General features: G+C 57.9%; 1 protein-coding gene across 4 annotated transcripts; it reads left to right on the forward strand.

Moving 5' to 3' along the window:
• Window positions 1-58: 58 nt before the first annotated feature.
• Window positions 59-23,816, forward strand: SCARF2 (scavenger receptor class F member 2). Of its 4 annotated transcripts, XM_085076286.1 has the most exons (12): window positions 59-2,183; window positions 2,636-4,396; window positions 9,557-9,615; window positions 11,159-11,260; window positions 11,565-12,084; window positions 12,186-12,404; window positions 12,778-12,906; window positions 15,314-15,417; window positions 15,492-15,609; window positions 16,974-17,095; window positions 21,340-21,492; window positions 21,808-23,816. In XM_085076286.1, exons 2-12 carry the CDS (start codon window positions 4,008-4,010, stop codon window positions 23,010-23,012), a joined length of 3,120 nt encoding a protein of 1,039 aa, XP_084932412.1. In that variant the 5' UTR covers window positions 59-2,183; window positions 2,636-4,007; the 3' UTR covers window positions 23,013-23,816. The 4 variants fall into 4 exon arrangements, with proteins under 4 accessions (XP_084932412.1, XP_084932411.1, XP_084932413.1 ...); XM_085076285.1 differs by having other exon boundaries at window positions 59-4,396; XM_085076287.1 differs by lacking the exons at window positions 59-2,183; window positions 2,636-4,396 and adding an exon at window positions 4,650-4,957.
• The last annotated feature ends 338 nt before the right edge of the window (window positions 23,817-24,154 follow it).

Genomic DNA, 24,154 nt, shown 5'->3' on the forward strand with positions numbered 1-24,154 from the left:
GCTGCACGCTTTGTCCTGAGCCAGGGCTTGGGGAAAGGAGTGAGGCCAAACTTCCTGGGACAGGGACTGGAGAAACTGTGACGGGCTTGCGGGGAGCTGGGAGCCCTGGAGCATCCTGGGCACCTGCAGTGGAGGGGGTGGCAGCACGGGACAGCCTCTCCCTACCCTGAGATCTGCTTTTGGGGGACATGCACCCTGCAGACTTTCACACCTCAAATTAGGAGCACTCTTTCCTGGGCTCTGCAGGGCCACAGGCATCTCCAGGATTCCCTGCCTGGAGCTGTGGCAGTGTCTCCTTTTTCCCTGGGTCAGTCCCTCTACTTGGTGAGCCATTCACACCAAAGGGATGATGTTTAGGCTTTCCAGAGCTGTTCACCTCCTGCCTTTTTTCTAGCTGAGATTCTCCTGCCTTAAAAAACACCTGGAGGTGAGCAGGGAGCCTTGCTGGAGCACAGGACCAGAACAGCACTGGTGCAGGCAGCAGCTGGACTCCTGGAATTCGAGGGAAGATGGGAGATTCTCCAGGCCCTGGGCTGCCTCTCCAGCCCATGAAGAATGCTGTGGCAGTAGCACAGAATACCCTGGTGCTCCAGGGCCTGAACTCTGCTGCTGCAGCTGCACCCAGGGCTGGCTGATGCAGGAGCAGCTGTTACCCACTGTGAGCTTCTGAAAAGACTCCCAGACATATGTGTAGCAGGGCAGGAGAAGCCCCTCTATACCCTTTTTTTTGCAGTAACCCCTTCCCCAGCCCTCTTTCCAGGACAGAAGAACAGCTTTGCAGCCTGGGTCAGTGATGTTTTTTGCAGGGGCTGTGTAGGGCTGCAGGTGCTGCCTCCTGAGCACCCAAGGCACAGGATGCCCTAGAAAGCCCCAAATCCCTGGTTCCCCACAATCTTTCACAGAATGTCCTCAGCTGGAAGGGACCCACAAGCATCATCCAATCCAGCTCCTGGCCCTGCACAGGCACCCCAACAATCCCACCCTGTGCATCCCTGAGAGCATTTTCCAAACACTCCTGGAGCCCTGGCAGCCTTGGGGCTGTGCCCATTTCCCTGGGGAGTCTGATCAGTGCCCCAGCACCCTCTGGGGGAAGAGCTTTTCCTTAATATCCAACCTAACCCTCCCATAGCACAGCTGTATCCATGCTCAGCCAGAAAACGGCAACTGCTTCTTTTATTTCTGGGTGCACTGACCCAACCAACCCTCCCATGTCCCAGGCTTTCCCCACCCTGTTCAGTTTTAGCTTTTGCTGCTGGACACTGTTTTTTGTTTGTCCAGAAGGAAGAGGAGGCATGGAATGGCAGTGTGTGTGCAGGACCCTGTGCTGCAGCCTTCCTGCTTGCAAGGCTGCTGCTGCAGCAGTGGGGAGTTGAAAGAAGAGCCATATCCTTGCAGTAACCATCCTGACAGCCTGGGCGCAGTCAGGATGGTGACAAGTACCTCATATGGTAGGACTCCCTGTGCCCCACTGTGCAGTCCTGCCCACTGAAGCAGCCACGGGGATTTTTGAACCATTGACAAAACAGCATCTTTTTCCTTAATTTTGTGTTTGGAAACACTACAGTGCTGAGGTTTCTTTCTTCTGTTGTATTTTCCGAAACACAGAAAGACAGGAGACAGGCACCTGGCAGGGTCTGAAATGGGCGCTGCAAATAGGGGTGTGATGGAAAGCATGGGCCAAGCCATGCATGGACAACAGCCTGGCTGGGACCAGTGGGAGAGGAGGGAGGGGTGGGTGGTGCCTGCGGGCTGTGCAATGCCCCAGGCCCTGACAACACCAGCCAACCCAGAGCACTGTGAAACCTCCCTCCGCCTCTTCCCCACAGCATCTTCAGCTTCTCCAGACTCTGCCAGCTGGCAGGATCTTCTGAGGGACCAGCTTATCTCCCTGGCTACAGCCCAACCCCTGCCCTGCCGTGGGTTACACTGGTGGAGCAGCCGAGATGCGCTGCCTGCTGGCCAAGAAGAAGAGAAGTTTACGGAAGCCAAAACACATTGAAAAGCTGAGACGTCCTTGTGCAAAGCACCAACATGAGGAGGCAGTGTAAGACAGTGTGAGCCTGTCCCTGTGACCGGGACAGCGGAGCACCAGGGCTGCTCAGCATAATGCAGGGGGATGGAGAGAGCGGGATATGAAGGGAATCCTAGCTATGGAGACAGCCAGAGTGAGACTGTGGCTCGAGGTAGGCACAGCTGCCAGGGGAGGCACCACCACCAAGCCCGGATTCCTGCCTAACTTTGGAGTTGACCCCTCCCCATCCCACTTTCCCCAAAAGAAAGAGATGTTGAGCTCAGCCTGAAGCTAAGTCATCCCAACGGAGCAATTTGTGCCTCTATGGCCTTCACATTCCTGTGAGCAGGATGGGGAAGGGGGATCAGGAATGTGGAGGCAGGGGGAGATGGGCAAGGGATGCTGCCTCCTGGTGCTGCTGCCAAACACGTGGAATGTGCCAGGGTAAAAAGGAGGGTGGAAAGGGGGTGCTACCCAATGGTCACATTCCTACTGCTAAGACCACCAGAGACTTTCCATTGGGAGTCACCTGTGTAAGCAGGAGAGAAGCCTTCATGCTCATAAGTACTGCAAATACTGAAGATGGTGAGAACCCGCCAAATGCATTCACTCTGCTCCCTGCAGGGATTGCAAGGTGCTCAGAACTCCCTGATCTTCTCCAAAAGGATACTGCCCAACTCATGCCTTCTGGGATGGAGGCTCCACATCCCAGGAGATCCCCGGAGGTGTGAGTCCCTCAGAGGCAGCTCTGTGGGAGATGCACTGTCCATACACCTTCTCCAGCTCTGTGCAAGCCATCAGCATTCCTCAGGCAACACATGCAGCTATTTAGCTGCATCTGTGCGACCTTAAGGGAGATGGCCAGGGTGTTCCCATCCATGCTTCCCCCCTTCTGTGATCAGGTGTCCTGGGAGCTCAGAGATGCTTGAGGCATCTCTTGCAGTGACCATTAAGCTGAAAAGCCATCTGGCACAGGGTGGCAGCCGAGGAAGCCCTGGCCCATTCAGGGCTGCTGCACTGTCAGGCTGAGGAGGTGTATTGATGGGGCTGCCCCACCATGCTAGAGATATGGGACCTGTGCGGTTGCCCAGAGTGTCTCCTGATTCCCAGGTGTGTCCTTACAGCAGGTTAACCAGTGGCTGCTCTGAAGCCCTTCTGTCCCTGTACAGGGTCCCTGGTTCTGTTGCTGCAGGCACCACTTCACTCCCACAGGTCCCTGCATGGCTTCCAACAGGCTGATCCAGGCTGCCAGACACATGGAGATGCCAGATCAGCTGCATCTGACATCTCCTGGACCTGCAGGACAGCTGGACACTGGAGCTGTCACAGACGTGGGGCTATCAGACCTTTGAGGAAGCCAGATCCTGGGGCTGTTGGATCCCTGGGTCAGGTGGATGCTGGGCTTTCAGGCTCCTGAGGGCTGCCAGACTGCCATGACAGACTGACCCAAGGGTCCTTGGGCACTCAGGACTGTGGGACCCCTGGAGCCACTGGAACCCCAGGCCAGACACACTCCAGGGGTGTTGTGCATCTCGGGCTGCCAGATCCCAGGTACAGCTAGAGCTTGGGATTGCCAGACTCCCGGGACAGTCAAATCCTGGAGCTCTTGGACACCCAAGGGCTGTCCAATCCCTGGAGCTGCTGGATCCCGAGACAGCCAGACCCCTGGGGCCATCAGACTGCCGGGGACTCCCGGGGCACTGGAGCTTTCAAACCACCGTGACTGCCGATCCCCGGTGCTACCGGACTGCGGGCCATCCGGACCCTGCAGCCACTGGACTCCCATGACTCCCACGACTCCCGGGAGCTACTGGACCCCCGGGCTGCACTGGAAGCCAGGACTCCGCATCCTCTCCTTGCCCCTCGGAGACCCTCCCCGAGTTCGGCGGCGCTGCCCACTCGGTGGAGCCCCTCGGGGCCGTCGGGGCGGCGCGGCCCGGGGCCGGGGCGGCTGCGGCAGCGGCCCCCGGAGCCTGGCCCGCCGTCAGGGGAACCAATGCGGAATTTCCTGGCTGGCGGCGGAGCCCCTCCCGCCGCTGCCGAGAGGGGCGCGGGGGAGGCGGCAGCGAAGCGATCGCAGCGCGGCTTCCGCCCGCCGAGAGGCAGCGGGGACCGGCGAGGACCGGGGCGGGCGGGGACCGGGAGCGGCGGAGCCGGGGCGCGGGGGCAGCTCCCGGCCCTGGATGGGCTGTGCCGGCTCCGGCCGGGTCCCGCCGCTCCGCCGCTGATGGCGGCCCGTGGGCTGCGGCCGCCCCGCCGCGCCCGGGCCGGGGCCGCGCTGCTGCAGCTGCTGCCGGTGCTGCTGTTGCTGTTGCTGCCGGTGCTGAGCCGCGGAGCCGCGCAGGAGCTGAGCCCCCGCGGCAGGAACGTCTGCAGGGTCGGCGGGTAGGAGCGGGGGCGGGCAGGTGTGCGGGGCGGGACGGGACCCCAGCGCCGTGCGGGACGGGCTCGCCGGTCCATCCCCCATCCCGGGCAGCCGCGGCGCTGGGCGCCTTCCAAGACAAAGTCCGTCCTATGCGCGGCTGAGGCTGGGGGAGCCGGCGGTGGGGAGGGCGTGAGGAGCTGAGCCGAGTGGGGCCGGGCGTGTGGGGGCTGGTCCTCATCCCCGGGGGGCTGCGGGGAACCGGTCCTGGATGGCTATGGTGCCAGTCCTGGATGTCCCGAGCCGGTTCTGCTGCAGGCAGCTGGGTTTGGGTGTCTCTGGAGATACGGTCGTGAGAGAGACGAACGGCAATCCTGCATCCCTGGGGCAGAATCTACGCTGGGGAGCCGGTCCTGGGTGCCTGCGGCGATCTGGCTGCTCCTGAGCCCCCCCGGGGGCCGGTCGTACTGCTGAGCCTGGGCTGGTGAGATACAGGATGCTCTGGGTATCATGGTGGAGCTGCCCCAAGCTGCTGGGGATTGTGGAGTTGGCGATCTCAGGACCCTCGTGTTTGGCTTCAGAAAGTGAGTGCTGGCACTGTCTAGCTGTCCCAGGGGTTACCTGCTACCTGCTTGACGGGGGGCAGGGTCCCAGGAGGTGGCACTGCCTTGTCCCCACTGTCAGTGCTCGCTCTCCGTATCCCACAGGTCCCTTTGCAGAGCATCACCTCAGCCGAGCTTCTCTGCAGCACTCAGGCTTGGTACTGCCCAGGCTCCTGGGCCAGGCTGGCCCCAGGAAAGGGGGAGAGCACCCACAGCTGCTGCCTCCCACCTGGGACAGTCGGATCCCCTGCCCTTGATAGGGGGCCCAGGCCATAAATGCACCTTTACATCTTGCCCATGAGGTCAGATGAGTCCACAAAGAAAACATGTGCTGCAAGCGAGAGGGGCCACATAATGGCTCCATTCAGCAGGGCCACAGGGCGCTGGTGCCCCCTCCTCAAATTACAGCCTAAATTTCCTAAGGAGGCACTTCACGAGCCAGAGTGGCTGCAGCTCCCACCCGCGCTGTTCCTCGACGGGCAGCCATCCCTCCTCGGCTGCCTGTGACCTGCACAACAAAGCTGCCACCACATCTCGGGGTGGCAGAGGGAACTTGATCAGTGTTTCCACCCTGCTCCTGGTATCCCATCCCACGTGCTGGGGATGGGGTGCCTGCATGCTCCCTCTTGCAGAAGAACTCTCTCATCCCCACTGGATAAAGATGGAAGGGATGCTGCACCAGCACCACAGGGCTCAAACTTCCTCACTGTGCTACCCATGGGTGCCATGGGGTGTGCAAGAGGCACTGGTTATTGAGTGGGAAGGGTTAGTGATGTCCATCCTCCAGCAGGAATGGGGCCTGAAGGCAGCTTGGGAGCTGGGAATGGTGGGGCAGGGACAGTCGCTAGGAAGCTCAGATGATGTGAGCATCATTTCCCACCCCTCACTCTTCTGCAAACCCTTCTTCCCTCCCCACCCACATGACTGGCACCCACCCCCATCATTATTGTCTACAATGGGCATGGGGGCACCCCATACATCACCATTGAAACCCACCCCAGTGGCTCCAAGGCCCCAGTGCTGCAGGTGTTGCCCTGTGCCTGGGGCCAGGGGCAGTGGGGCTGGAGGTGGCCTTGGGAGGAGGTCCCAGTGTCCTCTGCCCAAAGCTGATGGAGCTGCTGGTTGGACCCTTGGCTCTGCAAAACCCATCCATACATTCTGGGGAGATGCCACCATGGCTTTTGGAGGGCTCAGGATTATGTGACTTCTTGAGACCTGGCTCCTGTGTAGCAATTCAAGGAATAATTTAGGGCAGAAGAAAAGATCATATTTGGGGCTCTTTGGGGTTTTGTGTTCTAAATGCAACTTGTTCTTACATTTGAAGCTCTTTTATGACTGGTTGCCCAGTGGCATGACCAAAAGCACCTGGGCACTGCTTTGTCCCTGTCCCTTTCTCTTGCTAACATTCTCTTTTCCAATCTTTGGTCTTTTATTTTTTCTGTGCCTGGAGCGTTTCTATTTATGCCCACAATCCTACTCCTGCTTGCCCTGGGGATGTCTGTCTGTCTGCACCCTGAGGCTGGGGTTAGCTGGGAGTGCCAGTACCTGGGATCCAGTGGTCCCAAGAGCCCTGTGTGCCAGAGAAGGAGCACTGGGGTGGTGCTTGGAAGGAGCAATGGGGCAGGGATGGAGAAGCACTGGGGACAGGGAAGGTGCCAGCAGTGCTCTGAGCACCAGGGATATGCTTGGTGTCTGCAGGGCTCCTCTGCAGCTCCATCCTGTGGGTTGAACCGGGTGGTCTCACATGGGAGCACAGGCAGCAGCTCCCAGCTGAGCCCCAGAGTCTTGCTTCTACTTCCAGGGATGTGAGCCTGCTCCTCATTGTTCAGGGCAGGCTGTGCTGGTCTGGGTGAGGAGCCTGCCTCAGACCCCTCTCTATAGCCATTGGTAAAGTGATTTCAGGGGGCAGTGTAGGATACTAATCCACAAGAAAAATATTCTACCTGTCTGAAAAGCCTGGAATCATTAGCTGAGGTCGCAGTGATGCTCAGCATGAGCAGGACATGGCCATGGGCCAGGGTCATAGCTGATGTGGAGGACTCGTCCCTGCAGGTGACGGCTCCAGCTCTGCCCACATCCCACTCCTTTTCCTCCACATCAGCTGACCTCTCAAACCCTGGCCACAGCTCAGATGCAGCTTTTCATTATTTTTTCCCAGCATTTGTAGCACTTTGAAGGAAAGAAAGTATTTGCATTGTGGATGTCTGTAGTGCCATGTCCATGTGGGTCAGGAGTGAGCTTTTAAACACATCTCCCAGTTATTCTTTTCCAGTGGTCAGGGGGGTACATGGGGCAAGCCCTTTGCTGAGGCCGTGAAACATCTTTTAGTCCCACACCCTGATGAGCACTGGTGGCCTGCAGCCAGCACTGACTCTCCATGGGCTGCCTGTGCTCCAGGGCCAGTCCATGTACCGCATTGGGCCAATGGTTTCCCAGTGCCACATCCTGGCTACCTTTCCTTGCCACAGGAACAGGTTTATGTGCTGTCAAAGCTGCTGATAAATGAGGTAGGGGCTGAGCAGGGTGTGGGAGGCCATCAGCAGGCACGAGGACGGAGAGATTAGCTATCGGGGAACAGATAAGCTCAAATCCTGTGAGGCAGTGGGCTGGATCGCAGCTGCTGGTGGTCCTGGTGCTGCTTACGTCCTCCAGCTCACAGCAGAAGATTTCACTCCTGCCACTGTGTTCGAGTAATTCCCAGCTCCCCACCATCAGCTCAGGGTTTTCATCACAAAGGATGTTTTTTGGCACATCCCCCATGATGCCCATTTTGGTGGTCAGGCAGGGCTGTTGGAGGCAGGTTTCCCAGGTGGAGGGATTTCCTCTTGCAAACCCGCAATGGTATCATTCTGAAAGCCACCAAACTGAGTTTCTAAAGGGCGGTGTGGTGACAGCAATCCCAGGAGGAACAGTGAGGCTTTGGCCATGCCATGGGAGGGCAAGAGCACCATGGACCCTTCCCCACCTGTGCCTGAGTATCCCAGTACAGCTGGCAAAACGTTTTGTGGGGGGACAGCCTAAAGCCTCTTGCAGAGACGAATGTTGACTCCAGCCCACCCAGTCCTCAGGGAGATGATTTGGTGGTTGACCCCTCTTTGCCATTAACCCCATGCATCCCCATGCATGCTCAGTGGGAGCAGAGCCCCCGTTGAGCCCTGGGATCCCCGTGGGGGGTTTTTGCGCCACTGCCATCGCAGCATCTTGCAGCTGCTTCCACAGGCTGCATAGATGGAGCTATTTTGGTCTCCGGCTGCAAGGCATTTTTTCCAGGCCTTGAATCATTTTTGTGGTTCTTTTCTGCCTCCTTTCCAACTTTTCACTGTCCGCCACGAAAAGGGGGACACAGAGCTCCTGGCTGGGCCGTGCGGATGCTGCCTGCCGAGGGGCCAGGGTGGGAGCTGCAGCCCCAGGACCCCTCTTTGGCTGAGGGGCTGCTGGCGGCTCCCTCCCTGGCCCCAGGACGAGGCAGTCTGGCAGCCAGACGTGGTCCTGTGACTCCGCTGGGTTTTGAGCGAATGCTTCCTCACTGTCTCCTCCTCTTCTGCATTTGTTACATATGAAGAGGAAAAAGGAAAAAAAAAGAAAAAAGAAAAAAAGCCAAATGCATTCCAGGCTGCGCCGCCAGACCAGCCTGGGTGAAGTTTTCCTTGACTGCAGCATCCGCCTGGGCCGTTTGTGACCCTCCAGCATCGCCTGAGGTACCAGGCAGTGTGGGTCACCCTGAGGATGAGTGGGTGGCTCAAGGGATGAGCAGGGGTCCCCAAACTGGAACTTCTGTGGGGTCACAGCACAGGGAGTGAATACCCCCCACCCAATTGCAGCATCATGAGCCCCCAAACATTTGCTTGGGGATGTTCTTTGACAAAGTGTGGGTGAGGTGTTCCCACATGTCCCTTCCCAGCAGAGAGTTGAGCATCCCTGGCTGAACCTCTTAGTGGGTCTAAGCCCCCATCTTCGTCAAGCTTGTGCCAAAAACATCCTTCCTGATGATCCTGTGCCTGGTACTCCCTGGAGGTGGTAGCACTCCAGGACTCTCAAGAGCTCAGGGACACATTCCAGCTGCCTGCAGTTGGCATCCCCCTGCTTGTATATGGGGACATTCCCTAGGAGCTGGCTGTGTTCCAGCTTTTCCAGCCAGATAGTTTCAGCCTGCCTTTGGGATGCCATCACCAAGGCTGGGATCAAGTCATGTTTTCCCCCAGGACATTTAGAGCCTTCCCTTTTTTCCCAGCTTTTGTGGGGGTCTTTGGATATTTTTTTTTAATTGTAGAAATTGTAAACATTACTTGTTTTTTCATCACTCCTTATTAATGGAAGGAACTTGTCCTGTTCTTAGTCCTGGTGTCACCTTAGTGGCTGGTGGGGCATCTCAAGCAGCAGCCATGGGATCCCCCAGCAGATCCATTAACTCCATGTGTGCTGGAGGAGGAGCCAAGAGCTCTCCTTCCCCTTTGGAGGTGTAGAAGCCCACAGCAGGACCTCTCACCATCATGGCTTCAGTGCTCCTGGTGGGTTTTTGGAAAGGACCAGGACTTTCTGAGAGTTGTAACTATTTGTGATAGCCGTTTTTTATCCCTGCAGGTCCTCGGCACTTGTGTGCTGCCTGGGATGGAGGCAACAAGGGGACGAGTGTTCAATAGGTAAACGCTGGCGTTTTGCTTTGTTGGGCTCTGCCATCCTTCACTGAGCCCTCCTGGACTCACCATGACTGTCAGGGGCCACTCTGATTTGTCTCACAGCTGGGAGGCCCTGTCCTGGGGACCTGCAGCTGGAGTCCTGCCTCCCTGCAGTGTTCCAAGCCAGCACCTTGTGCATGGAATGGGTGCTCAGCCCCAGTATTGGGGATCACAGAGCTGTGAGAGTTTCTCTCCTTACCAGCCAGCTCTGGGTCTAAGGACTTGGGGATCCCAAGGGTCAGGTCAGGGTCCCAAGGGACAGTGAGGTGTCCCCCAAGGCGAAGGTGCAGCTGCAGGGATGGGACTGAGATTCCCCACAGATACTGCAGCAGCGCAGAGCTGAGCCAGAGCCACCGGTGAAGAAGAAGCTGCCCAGACCAGGCACATGTCTGTGGTGGCCCCACTGGGGAGATGCTCCTGAGCCTGCTAAAGACCATTGAGCTTGGCTGCATCTGTAGTAGATGTCACTGTTCTTCAGTGGGGACCACAGTGAGCCCAGCATGGATGCTCAACACAAAAACCTGGAAGCATCATTCCCTGCACTGCCACCACAATGAAGGCAGCTGTTTTGGGGCTCCCCACAGTCTCGGCTGGCCATGGGGCTCACCATACCCCGGGAGAGCTAGAGGTGGCACTTTGCAGCTGGGACTGAAACCCACATAACCAACTAACCCACTGTGCATGAGCCCTGTAACTGTTCGCTGCATGCATGGAAATGGGATGTGGCCTCTTTGGAAGGGAGAAGGACAGGATCTGACAGGACAATGGGGTTAGTCCCACAGTGAGCTGTCCCCATCTCCTGCCCCCCCAACCTGCTCTAACCTTTAGACTCACTGCTCCTAACCTGTGTAATCTGTCTATTTTAGGGGTTTCTATAATATCCATCACCGTAGGTCTAACAACTCCCAGGTAAGGTGGCTGGGATGGGTGGTTGTCTCTCCCTCTCCCAGTGCCTAAGGAAGCTTGTCCAAGGTGGTGCAGGATCTGCAAGCACTACCTGCACCACGATTCTGTCTGTCCCTGCTGCCTGTCCCATGTCCTGTGCCTGTCTGGCTCCAAGCATTGGCCTCAGCATGAGGTCCTCTCAGCAGGAGAGGGTCTGGTGGCCACGTGGAAGAGCCAGTGCTAGGATGACAGTGCCCATAACCCCTTCACCATGTATCCCCTTCTCCCCTCTGGCAATGCAGAGCTGAGCAAGGGACAACACCACTGGCTGCAGCTGCTGGTAGGGACAGGGCTTGGCTGGGTGGCAGGAGGCTGGTGGCCAGGATGGGTGGCATCTTATCTGGGTAGCAGGGATGGAGCTGAGCTGGGTGGCAGTAGGCTGGTGACATTTTTCTGGCAAAGATCCCATCCAGCTGAGGCAGCTGCTCATCAGAATGGTCACAGTGCCCCAGCTCAGCAGCACTCAGAGAGTCACTCCACAGCACTTCTGCTCTGGGGGGCTCTGGGGGACTTTAGGGAGCAAGCACTGATGCTCATGCCTGCTGTCTGTCCATCTGTCCAGCCGTGTGCGAGGGGAACTTCACCTGCAAGGAGAACGAGGTGTGTGTCAGGCCTGGCGAGTGCCGCTGCCGCCATGGCTACTTCGGTGCCAACTGCGACACCAGTGAGTACCGGCGTGTGTTCTCAGGGGGGTTCACCAGGGTGGACGTGGCTCATCCTGGGGTGACTTTCCAGAGCAGATCATCAGGGATGTGGCTATGAATGCTCTTGTTCTGCCCTTGCCCGTCCCCTGGCTCTGCTCCCAGGGCACTGTCCCTTTGACAGGGTCTCCTCTGGCATCCAGTGCACTGGGGGAAGGAGAGGGAGGACTGTGGTCAAGAGGTGCTGGGGGGACTGGGGGTCTCCATTGGTGCCTGGTGGTGGGGTTGCCCCCTGGGCACTCCTGAGGCTGATGGCTCTCCCCACAGAGTGTCCCCGGCAGTTCTGGGGTCCTGACTGCAAGGAAATGTGCAGCTGCCACCCCAACGGGCAGTGCGAGGATGTGACGGGCCAGTGCACCTGCAACCTCAACCGCTGGGGCCCCAAGTGTGAGAACATCTGCCTCTGCAAGCATGGCAAGTGCGACCAGAAGACAGGCAAATGCACCTGTGAGCCAAACTGGTGGGGCCCACAGTGCTCCAGCTCCTGCTATTGCAGCCACAATTCCCAGTGTGACCAGCAGACGGGCAACTGCCTGTGCCAGCCTGGCTGGTGGGGCCGCGGCTGCAACAACCAATGCTCCTGCAACAACTCACCCTGCGAGCAGTTCACGGGGCGCTGCCAGTGCCGGGAGAGGACCTTCGGGCCCCGCTGCGACCGCTACTGCCAGTGCTACAAGGGCAAGTGCAACCAGGTGGATGGGACCTGCAGCTGCGAGCCAGGTTACCGGGGAAAGTACTGCCGCGAGCCGTGCCCGGCTGGTTTCTACGGCCAAGGCTGCAGGAGGCGGTGAGTGACCAGCCCTGCTGGGTCTGATCTGGCACCGGTGGGAGGCAGCAGCAGGAGAATTTGGGGTGTGCTGGGTAATGGGTTCCCCTTGGCCGTTGCAGATGTGGGCAGTGCAAGAGCCTGCAGCCGTGCACCGTGGCCGATGGGCGCTGCCTGACGTGCGAGGCGGGATGGAACGGCACCAAGTGCGACCAGCCCTGCTCACCTGGCTTCTATGGAGAGGGCTGCGAGAAGCTCTGTCCCCCCTGCAAGGACGGCCACACCTGCAATCACATCAATGGCAAGTGCTCCCACTGCAACCCAGGCTGGATCGGAGACCGGTGAGTGCAGCTGGGTGCAGCATTGGGTTCTGGGAGAGCAGTGCCTGACTTCCCTGATTCTTCCAGGGAACGGGTCACTGAAGCCCTGCAACCAATCCTGGGCACAAGAGTCTGCAGAAAAGGATCCCAGTTTGAGAGCTGGGCCCCACTGCAAGCACCCAAGGTCCGAGGGGCATAGGGCAGGGGTCTCACAGGCTCTCTCCAGTCCCATGGCAGTGTCAGTGGGCTCAGTCCATCCCTGTACCCCTCTTCTGGCTTCAGAAACCACAAGCCACCACGGTGATATGCAGCCCCATCTCCCTGCATGTGGAGGGATGCTGGAGGTCCCCAAGTGCCATAGGTGCTCCAGCCACTTTGCCCTCATCCCTCCCAGGTGTGAAACCAAGTGCCGGAACGGGACGTATGGGGAGAACTGCGCCTTTGTCTGCAGCGACTGCGTCAACGGCCAGTGCCACTTCGAGACTGGGCAGTGCCTCTGCCACCCCGGCTCCCACGGCACATAGTAAGTGAGGCATGGTGAGCACACCTGGGGGCACCTTGGGGCACAGGTGATGCTCGGGCAGCTCCTGCCCCCTTGTGTCTTACGCTGTTCCCAACTGAGAGGTTTCCTGCAGTGGAAGCGCTCATGGCTGATAGTTCGGATGATCTGGTGAGCAGAGGGGGAAGGACAAGCTCACAAAGCAGGAAGAGGCATTGTGCTTTATAAAAGGCCTGTTTGGCAAAAACAAACCAACAAAGTGGTGGTTTGTTGGGGGTTTTTAAGTCCAGGGTGGAATTTCTATCCAAAAAGAGAGAGAAAACCACAGCCCAGAATAAGAAACAGCCTCCCAGGCATGGCATCTGCAGGGCGCTCCTGCTAAAAGCCCTGCCTCTCGCTGGGGTCTTACCCAGGCCTCCCTCTTCCCCATCTGGGGGCACAAGGGCCACTGAGGGTCTGCTCATGTCCCAAAGTAGTTTTTCCCAGCATGGGACTGAAATGTTGTCTGAAAACATCAGGAAAGCATTTTCCACCCAGCTGGGACATACAGACCATAGTTCCCCCAGGTCCTACCAGGTGGTGCTCAGGTTTTCCCAGCAATTAACTGAGGGTGATGGCAGGGACAGGGATTTGGAGCTGGCATCCTGCCCATGCTGGCATTTCACTCAGGTCATAAAAACAGAGACCATTTGCATTTTGGGCAGTTTTTTATGGGGATTTGCCAACCACTTGTGGTGCTGGAAGAGCTGCTGGGCACTGTCACCAGTTCAGGGTGCCCAGCCTGGGCATCATGGCCACCTTTGGTAGGAAAGACAGAGGTGACAGGGTCTGAATGCTCCCACGGGAGTGTGCTGATGCTTTCAGCGACGTGCCAGAGGGCAGAGAGTGGATTAACCTGTTCTGAAACCCTGGCACAGCACTGGGAAGGTGGGGATGTGGGATACTCAGGATACAGCCTTGGTGCCATAATCTTGAGCTGAGGTGTGCCAGACGGTGCAGCCAGGCAGGCTTAGGAATGTTCCGGGTGCTCAGGCAGATCCCTGTGGCTATGTCCAAACCAGTGTTTTTGTCAGCAGGGTATAATTTTGCTAAAAAGGGGATTTCTGCAGTGAAGGCAGAAGCAATGTCCATGCCATACAGCATGCCTGCTCAGCTCTATGTCGGGAGTAAGCTAAAGGAGCAGCTGCTAAAATATTTATGCGTACACAAAGTTGTTTATCTTCTCCATCTTTCCCAGAAGTGTCAGGACTCTCCTGGAAAAAAATCACCCTCCTCTGCTCTCCCAAAATCTCAGTCTGGGGCATAAATGTAGGGCCAAGTAGTGGGATGAGAGATTTTGCCTTGCTGGGGGACTATCCCTGCTCCTGTTCTGGTGCATTTGCTGCCCAGTGCAGCAGAGCAGACACAGAAGCTCAGCGGCCATCCTGGCAGGCACATGATGGGCACACGACTGGCACATGACAGGCACACAGCAGGCACAGGGCAGGTACAAGGCTTGGCCAAGGTGACACTTTCCAAATTGTTGGAGTGTGAAATGGACTGAGCTGCCTCAGGGCACAGTGCTGAGGGCTGGGGGCAGCCGTGTCCCCAGGGGAGTGGGTTTGGGCTGGGGCCCACTGGCTCCTTCCAGCTGCAGCACTTCCAGCTGCAGCTGGCAGAGGGTTTGGTGCCCAGCAGTGCTGCCAACATCTCCCAACTCCATCTGGGTCCTGCTCTGTGGTGCCTGGCCCATGGCTGGGGAGGCAGGTTGGGTTGGATCCACTGACACCAAGAGGCCCAGGTGCTTTGGCACATGCCTGGTACATGTTTTCCGTGCACAGGCCCTTGAGACTCATGGATTGGTGCCCATTCCTGCATGTCCCCATCATCTCCATGACACCATCAGGGAGTCATTTTACCAGCATTTAACACGGGGCGTAACCAAACTGGGAGGGTCTTAGGGCTGGTCTGTTGTTTTGCCTTCTTGGAGGCAAAAAAAAAAAAGTCTGTTGGGGTACCTTCCCAGCTTATGGCCACTGTGCCTGTGCTTTGATGGGGGCTGGGGCTTGGGGTGCCACAGGCACATCACCACTGAGCTGAGCTGGAATCCTTGTGTGTGACATCCAGGGTGTCTTTAGATATGACTGCTGGGTTAATGAGCTTTCCTAATTACTGTGTCTAATGGTGATGTCCCATGCAGAGAGCAGTGAGAGTGTCTGAGATCCAGCTGGGCCAAATCCCCTGAGTGATGTTCAAAGCCACTGTATGGGTGATGGGCTCCTGATCCTTGTAGATTAAGGTTTCCCCCAAGGTGTGGAGGAGCTGTGTCGGAGCAAGCTGGAGAAGTGCTCCCTGGAGCATGGAGGGTTTGGGAAAAGGTGGCAGCCAAGTGGCCCCCACTGCTGTGCCTGGGGTGGGGGATGCACCACTCTCATCCAGCCCTTCCCTCCAGCTGTAACCTGACTTGCCCTCCTGGACGCTACGGAGCCAACTGTGCCGACGCCTGCAGCTGCCATGATGGTGCCTGCGACCCCCTGACAGGCGCCTGCCACATGGGTGAGTGCCAGGGGCCAGGGGCCAGGCTCTGCCACAGGGCTGGCCCTGGGCTGAGCCACGGGTCTGCCTTGCAGAGGCCAACCAGAGGATGGGGGTGATCGGGGCAGGGGCCCTCCTGGCACTGCTGCTCATCCTCCTGCTCTCCCTGCTCTGCTGCTGCTGCGTCTGCCGCAAGAAGGACGAAGCCAGTGGGTGAGTGCCGGGGCCGGGAGGGATCTCACCAGGTTGGGAATGTGGGAGACCAGTGGGTTCTGGGATTGACAGCAGGATGCAGAGACCATGCTGGGACAGCAGTGCTGCAGGGAAACTGAGGCAGAACTGTGTTGCCCATATGACACCATGTGGGTACCTGGGTCTGAGCAGTCCTGCTGTATCATCAGGTCTGATGAGAGTGAGCCCTTCCTAGGGAACTCTGTCCTACTCTCCCTGACTTTGTTTCTCCCTTGTGGGCCATGACTTCATGGAGACCTGCCAAGTCCCCTCCAGTCTCTGAGGTCTGGAGCTGATCTGCAAAGGGAACCCCTGGAATACAACGAGGGCATCAAGACATGGCCAGGACCCTCAGAACAAACCCCTGGGTCAAGAGATGAGGCCTGGGAGATCAGGTGGATGCTGACTATCCCACATGGGGATGGATGATCAGGGCTGGGAGGGTGTGTTCCTGCAGAAAGGTTGGGATGCTGGCAGCGTTTTGGCAGCACCAGGTTAGCACCCTACCATGAATATAGGCATGGGGACAGACCTGAGGCAGGGGGAAAGTTTATGCTGCTCAGCAAGGGATGAGAGGGTTGGAGCTCCTCTGGCTGCAGAGAAAACACCCTCGTGCCACCAGCCACTGCACAGGAATTTTCCAGAAGCCTCCCCTTGCAGCTCAGCACAGCTGGCTGGGAGAGCCTGGGGGCTGCAGGTAATTATCCTGCAGATAAAGCACAAACACAGCAGGTGAAGAATGGCACAGGGAGAGGGGGAATGGCTCTAGACAGTTTCCTCTCTCCCAGGGTGCCCAGACCACAGTGTCCCCAGACCACTGGGTGACCCGTGGTGCTGTCCCAGCACGGTCTCTTGCAGGGGGTGGTGGGCACAGCCCAGGTTCCCTTGAGTCAACACAAAAAACCACTCACTCCTGCAGCTGCTGAAAATTGCTTGAAAATGCGGCCCCAGGAGACTTCAAAACCAGAGAGCAAATAAAGAGAAGCCACGTGTTTGGCTTTGGGTTGGGATGATTTTTTATTTTTCTTTAAAGATTCAGGGTCTTTACCAGGTGTTGCAGGTATTTTGGGGCTGCACTGCCAACGGCCATGGTTGGATCTGGCCTTGTCACCATCCACTGGCACTGTTCTACATCCTGGTGTGGTGCAAGCTGGTAGCAGCCTCTGTGGGTCCCCAGCTCTTGTAGCCTGGACACAGTCTTGCTTTGATCCACCCCATTATCACTTCAAAACCCCTTTGCACTTGCAGTATCCCTGAGCTCCTGCCTCTCTCTGTTGCCCATGAAGGCTGTCCCCACCACAGGAAGGGAAACAGTGCCTCTGACCATGCCATTACCTTTTTTGCAGCTCCAGCCAAGACCCAGCAGCAGCCAAGAAGCCTCCGAGACGTTTGTGCGGGCGGTTCAGTCGGATTGGGATGAAGCTCCCGCGCATCCCCCTGCGCCGTCAGAAGCTGCCCAAGGTCATGGGTAAGGCACTGGGGTTTGGGGAGAGTGCAGAGAGCCAGGTTTTACTCCTCTCAAGGCAGTGTGTGGGGCTCACAGCATCTTTTGCTAGCCCCAAACCAGGGCATGGCAGGGCAGTGACAGGGACACATGGATCCCTGGGAGCATTTCAATGGTTAGTATGAGCTGCCTGGCTCTCAGGGGCTCAGCCCTTTCTGTCTGCAGCTTCTGGATCTCCAAGCACATTTTGCTTTGTGAGGATGCAAAGGTTGTACCTGGTTCTGGAGCTCTGCTGAGTAGTTTTGGGTTTACTCCCCTGAGGCTCCCTTGGAGAGGAATGGCCCCTGTCACTCAGCAAAGTTGCCTTCTTAGTGCTTTTGATCCTGAGGTAACTGCCCCATCTTTGCCTGGAGCCAGAGCATCTGGGGGGATACCCACCCTGCTGCTGTGTGCAGCAGAGTTGAAGATGGAGGGGCAGAGGTTTGGGTTGAGATTCCCACTCTGCCTGGGCACAGAATTGGCCTGTAGGGAGCTACTCATACCTGGCAAAGCTTGTCAGGCCTGTTGGAGACTCCCTGCATCCCAGCAGCTGGGTGATGCTGTCCCCTTGCACTCGCTGAACTCTCCTTGCACCACTTCCCAGAATGGGGAGCTGGGGATCTGCTGCAACCCTCTGGACTAAACTTGGGGTGAAGGCAGCAACTCCCACCCCCTGCTGGGATGAGCTTCAGCTCATCTTCCTGAGCCCAGCACCTCCCTGGGCATGCCATGCTGATGGAATCCCCAGAGCAGCCACATCCTGGCACGCAGTGGCTCTGCATGAGGCTAAATCCCTCATCCCAGGCAGGACACAGAGGTGACCCCTGTCCCTGCACACCATGCACAGCCTTCAGCATCCAAGCTGGGGGGATAACCCCTCACCATGTGGGGCACAGTAAAGCCCTGCCTGGAGCAAGGGTGTGCCAGGGCCCAAGAAACATTCCTGCTGCAAGAATAACAGAGGATCATAGAGGCTGTGTTTGTGGAAGGGGCCAGGAAGGGCTTGGAGAGGACAGAGAGTGCCTGTGTGCAGCAAGGGCAGGGGGGCTCACGGGGGGCTGCCTGCAAGAAGCTGGCACCAGTCCAGCCACTCTGTGTACACAGGGCAGCAGCAGCCCTGGAAAAGGCTGAAGGTGCTCAGGATGGTCTTGGATTCCAGCAGGGCTGGGACTGTTCCTGGAGTGTGTTATGAGGCTGAGGGTTGTCATTTCACTGGAGGGAAAGGCTTTGCCTTGTGTTATTCAGCACAGTGGAGTCCATGTGGGTTCCAGCAGCTCCCAGTCCCACTGACACGTGGTCTGGCAATGCCTCCAGCCCCTGCTGGGTCTGGGGACCCCGGGGTGACAGGGACCTGTGGGATTGCCTATGGCAGCTGCATCCCTGATGCCCAGTGACCAGGATGCCACATCATGATCGCACCTGACACTGTGGAAGAGAGTGTCCAGTATCCACTGGCAGAGGCCACTTGTTTCCTGCACTAATCCTGCCCCAGTAGGAGGGTCCCAGGGATGCTGAAGTGCCCCATCCCAAAGGTCAAGTCAGTGCAGGAGGTGCTCAGGACTTTGTGGGGATGTCACAGTGAAACTGATTCTGGCTGATGCCCTGTCAGTGGTCCCTCTGGATCTGCTCATATTCCTGGTCATGTGTTTGCTGGCACCAGGTGGGTTTTTTCCTCTGGGCTCAAACACCGATGAGCGCAAGCCTACACACGGTAGAACTTTCCCAGGTGGGACAGTAGGTCTTGAAGCCCCACTAAAGTTTATCAGGTGCCTGGAGCCCCAGGTTCCTCCTTCAAAAGCTGTTCCCCAGCCTTTGCGCCAGCTTTGGATCCACAGCATCTCCCTGGAAATCACACCTGAGCTGGCAGCCTGCAGGGCCATACCCTGGGCTCACTCCGGTGGCTTCAGGGCCAGGGTTTGGGTACCCCTATGTGTGGGATTTACTTCTCAGGTGTCAACAGTACCAGTGTGGGTCTCAGTCACATGTCACCCTGAAGATGCCGGAGCTAACCCAAGCCCTGCAGCCTACCACATCTCCTCTCCAAGCAGCAAAGCTCAACCAGCCCCACAGGCAATGCCGATCATGGGGAGCTTGTGAGGAGTGGGAGTGGGTAGCCAGGAGGACTCTGAGATCCCTCTCTCATGGTTCTCCTGCTGCTCTTCTCTGCTTCATCCCGGTCTTGAGACCAACTGGCCTTCGTGCAAACAGGGCTGGGGTTGTCATCCTGATGCTGTGGCTCTGAGAGATTTTGGAATGCAGTGACAGGTAGGGATATGCAGGAAGAATCCACCTTTCTCCCAGCCCCAACAACCAGGGGAGAAAAATCCCTGTCAACCATGCTGGAACCCCCAAGCCTCCCAAAGCCTCCAGGTGCACTACATATCCTCATTTTATCCTTTGGCTGTGTTCTGGGTCTTACTGGAGTCCCGGACTCTCCTTGTGGCCATGAGTCCCAGCTGTTTGTCACGCCTCCTCTCAGGAAGCATCTCCCTTCATCCGCTTCCAGATGGCTGCTTCTAATTTTCTCTTTTTGGTTTTTATTACAAGGAAAGCCATGTTGGAACTGCTGTTTCCCCCTCTCTGGGCCATTTGCTCTTTAAATATCTCTGCTTGGGTTTTTTTTTTACCTTTCTCCAAGAAGCCAAATTATGCAGGGGCGAGTGTGTGGTACTGCTGTCATTTTAACAGCCCTTCATGTCTGAAGCCAGATTCCCTAATAATGGACAAACATTCCAGTGGGCATCCCAATAACACTAAAAGTTATTTTACTGTAAAACAGGGATGTGCTGCAAGATTCAAACAGTCCAGGCAAGCAACTGCAGCATGACTGGGATGCAGTTGGAGTTGGAATGCAGTTAGGATGTTTGGTCAGAAGTTAAAAATACCTGGAAATATCCATCTACAGCTGGGACCCTGTCTGTGCACAGGGTTTTCACAGAGTCACAGAATATCCTGAGCTGGCAGGGACCCACTGGGATCATTAGTCCAACTCCTGGCACTGCCCAGACACCCCAACAATCCCACCTTGTGCCTGAGAGCATTGTCCAAATGCTCCTGGAGCTCTGGAAGCCTTGGGAGGGACTGGTTCCTAGGGCAATGACCGTTCCCTGGGGAGCCTGTTCAGTGCCTGAGAACCCTCTGGGGTCACCTTTTTGCAGCACTTGCTCCAAAGCAAGGCTCTGCCTGGCCTTGGAGGCAGCTTGTCACCATCCCAGGGGTCAAAAGCCAGCAGAATGGGGATGGGGACAAATGCATCTACTGCTGCATGGCTCTCTGCGAGGGTTGGTCCCTCCTCACAGCTGGGTGCTGCCTCAATTCTGTGGGTACCCAAGGATATTGCTGAAGCTCTGGGCACCTGGGGAAGCCCCTAAGGGTGGGTTGAGACACGAGCTTATCCAACAAAAACCCTTAAAATTATCAAGCTGAAAAAAAAGCCCCTCCAGTCCAGACAACTCTCAATTGCTCAGCTTCTCTATTTCATTTTACTAACACCATTTTTCCTCTGGTGATTTGCCTCTTACTCTTGGCTTCTCTGTGGGTAGCCCCTCTGCAGAGGGGCAGTGCCAGGGGGTGAAGGGAGGGATACTCCTACTCAGCTTCAGGAGGGAAGAAGCTGGCAAAGGGGTTGAGAAGTGGCAGAATTGGGAAAAAGCCAGTGATGTACATCCTCCTGCTGCAGGCCTCCTTTGATCATCCTTCTGCATCCTTGTACAAAAGCACATGGAAAATGCAGTCAGTGATGCTGAAGTGGGAATTAGTGGAACTAAAGCCAGCAGCTACTTTTCTCCCTGGAAAGGGGGCAGTCACAGTACCAGGACTCTCTTTGCAGGGTGGTGCTGGGTGACCACCAGGACAGTCACCGAGTCCTCATGGGACCCAGGGCTTTGGGTGGTTTGTCCCTCCACCACATGCATTCTCAATTTGGGCAGCTGGAGAGGGGCATAGATGGAAATGTGAGGCTTGAACCGACTCTGCTGCCCACAGTCCAAGCATGGGGGATGCTGGTCACCACCACTGCTGATTGATGGCTTCTGTGGCCTTTTTGCTGAGACACCTGGTGGGACTGTGCAGCAAGAGGTGTTCCCATGCCTTGAATGCTGTCTCTACCACTGACACCCAGCAGGAAATTGGGCAGCGGGAAGCTGTGCAGCATCCCACCCTCCTGGCTGGCAGCAGGGACTGGGGGGTTTGGCAGAATGGGCACTGACAACAGCTCCTTGCCCTCACAGTGGCCCACCGTGACCTGGAAAACACCCTGAACTGCAGCTTCATCGAGCCACCCTCTGTGGTGGAGCAGCCTTCCCCATCCTGGTCATCCCGTGGCTCCTTCTCCTCCTTTGACACCACAGATGAGGGGCCCGTGTATTGCGTCCCCCATGAAGGTGAGCAGGGAACAGGGTGCATCCCCAGGGGACTTGGGGGACATCACCAGGGCCTGCTCAATGGAGAGGTGTCACCCTTGCGTGGTGGGCACCATGTCATCCTGGTTCCTCGTGCCCCAGGAAGGGGTGCAGGTTCCAGTCATGCCTCCCACGCAGTTCCAGAGCTCCCTCCTCCGGCATTTGCTGCTCCAGGGTTAAGAGCCAGGAGGTCCCTGACTAGGAACCTAACTGGAAGGACACTGTCGTGTGGGAGCATCTCAGTCCTTCCCCTCCTCAGGCACATCCACCTGACACTGCTGTGCTCTCCTCCCGCAGAGAGCATGGGTGACAGCAGGGACAGAGGGACACCCGCCAGTGCCGGGGAGAAGCTGGTGGCCCCGATCAGTGGGGAGGAAGCAGGCGAATACACGTTCCTTAAGGAGACGGGCTCTGTCAGAGCCTTCCCGGCCGACAGCAGTGAGACCCCCCTGCTCAAGTCCTCGGACAGCGAACGCTCTTCCTGCGGCTCGGGCTCGGCCGGCGCTGCACTCTACGCCCGGGTTGCACGCCTCTCCAAGCAGTCCAAGGAGGAGGAGGATGCCGCTGCGGAGCCCCGCAGCCCCGGGAAGCCACCATCCCCAGAAAGGAGCAAGCCCCGTCCTCCAGACCCGGCCACGAAGCCCAAAGTCTCCTGGATCCACGGCAGGTACAACTCTGGCCATTCCAGTTCGCTGCCGGCACCCAGCCAGTCCCCAGACCAAGCAGCCGCCCGGACCGGCAGCCCTGAGCAAGGGCAGGGCTTGGCCAAGAGGAAGAGGAGTCCGAGCGAGACGTCGGCCACTGTGCAAGGCAGAGCGGAGGAGAAGGGCGGCGCCCGGGGCAAGGAGAAAGCGCAGAAGCAACCGAAGGAGCCGGGCGTCCCCGAAGGCAAATCCAGCCTTGCCGGAGAGCCCCAGTCACCCTCCAAGCCGAAGCAGAGGAGCAAAGCCGGCTCGGAGCCGGTGGAAAGCATCAACGGGGCGGTGCAGAACGCCTTCCGAAAGATGGGTGCCTTCCAGCCAGAGCGGCGGAATGGGGACAACAGGGATGCTCCTCGCAGCCCCGGCACCAGCAAACCCCGCTCCGAGCCACTGCATCCCCAGCTGGCCTCTGAGCTGGCCGCCCAACTGAAGGAAAAGACTCAGAGCCTCAACAAGGGCGACGGAGGCATCCGGGCGAATGGGGTGGGTGCCCAGCGGGAGAAGCCCACCCCTCCACAAAAAGCCAAGCGCTCGGTGGCCGCCGGCGGCCAGAAGACCAGCAAACCCTTGCTGCCCACCTCTCCCCATCTGCAAAAACTGATCCCTGGGGCGGCCGAGATGGCAGCCGGGGAGCCCAAGTGGGTGGAGAAGCCAGGTGCCGGCAGCGGCCAGGATCAGGCTCTGCCCACTGAGCAGGCAGCCAAGAAAACCCCCATTAAGAAGCCTCCCAGGAAGAAGAGCCGGGAAGCGAGCCTGGAGCCGCCCAGGGCAGCTGCTGTGCCTGTTCAGGCAGTGCAGTGACCACGAACCGGGCACCGGCCCCGCACCGGGAAGAAGGACATTTGCCAGCACAACCAGCGGACATGGGAGCCTGGACTGCGCAGGGGGTACTGAAAGAGCCTTGAGCCTCCCTTTATCCCCCTCCACCTCACTCATCCCCCTTTTTGCCTTATTCCAGCCCCCCCCGCCCTAGGACCCGGTCCCCCCATCTGTGCCCTCCATCTGTGCCCTGCTCCTGTTCTTTGCCCGGGTCTCAGCTCACCCTCCCTCCTTGCGCAGGGCGGGACAACAAGGAGCCGGTCCGACCGCCACCCCGGGGGGGTTCCGTGTGTGGCATATCCCCTCCCCCCCCCTTTTTTTTTGTAGCAGTATTATCGACCGCATAAGCAGAGCTTGTTGTACTAGACGTGCCCACGGTATATTCTGCAGTAATCGAGCCGCTTGCTTCCCGCGCCCCACTCTGGTCTGTTGGGCTCTCGGAGCACGGGAGAGGGAGGGAGCTGCTGCTCAGTGGCCAGGGCAGTGCCAGGGATGTGCCCCACATCCATCGCTAGCAGCAGTCCCCCTGCCCCGGCGCCCTCCAGGCACAGCTCTCCACTGCCAGCGCATGCCGGAGTGGGGTCGAGCTGGTTTCGACCGATGCCACCCTCCCTCCCCTCCGCCCCCACGCTGCTCCTGGCCAGGAGGAAGCACTATTTATGGATGGAGCTGGATGTCCTTTGGGCTCCTGCATCCCATCCAGTGGAGTTGGAGGGATTAGTTTGGTACAAGAGAGCGTGGTACCGCTGCAGAGCGCTTTCCTAATAAAAATGTATTTCTTTGATAGCTGGGTGCCATCTCTCCCTGCCCCAGCTTTCCTGTGGGCAGGCAACTTGCCTAGCCTTGCTTGGATGCTACCTGGTCCTGAGTGGGATGCAGTGGGGAGATGGATGACCTTGCAGCAGTACAGGCAGGTGGTAACAAGCAGCTGCAGGGTGGGAGGCAAGGCCTGCTGGGGCTGCTGCTGCATGTGCTCATCTGGTGTCAGAGATGAGCCCTGAGGACAGGATGAGGAGCTCCTCTTCCCCGAGTACCCAACATTGTCCCGATGGCTGACCGGTCCTGTGGTCAGACACTCCTCAGTGTAGCCTGTGTCAGACCCTGAGGTTCTAGAGAGCTCTGGC

The sequence above is a fragment of the Lichenostomus cassidix genome, chromosome 15 (assembly GCF_008360975.1).
Source record: "Lichenostomus cassidix isolate B80296 chromosome 15, HeHo_3.0, whole genome shotgun sequence".
Taxonomy (NCBI): Eukaryota; Metazoa; Chordata; class Aves; order Passeriformes; family Meliphagidae; genus Lichenostomus; species Lichenostomus cassidix.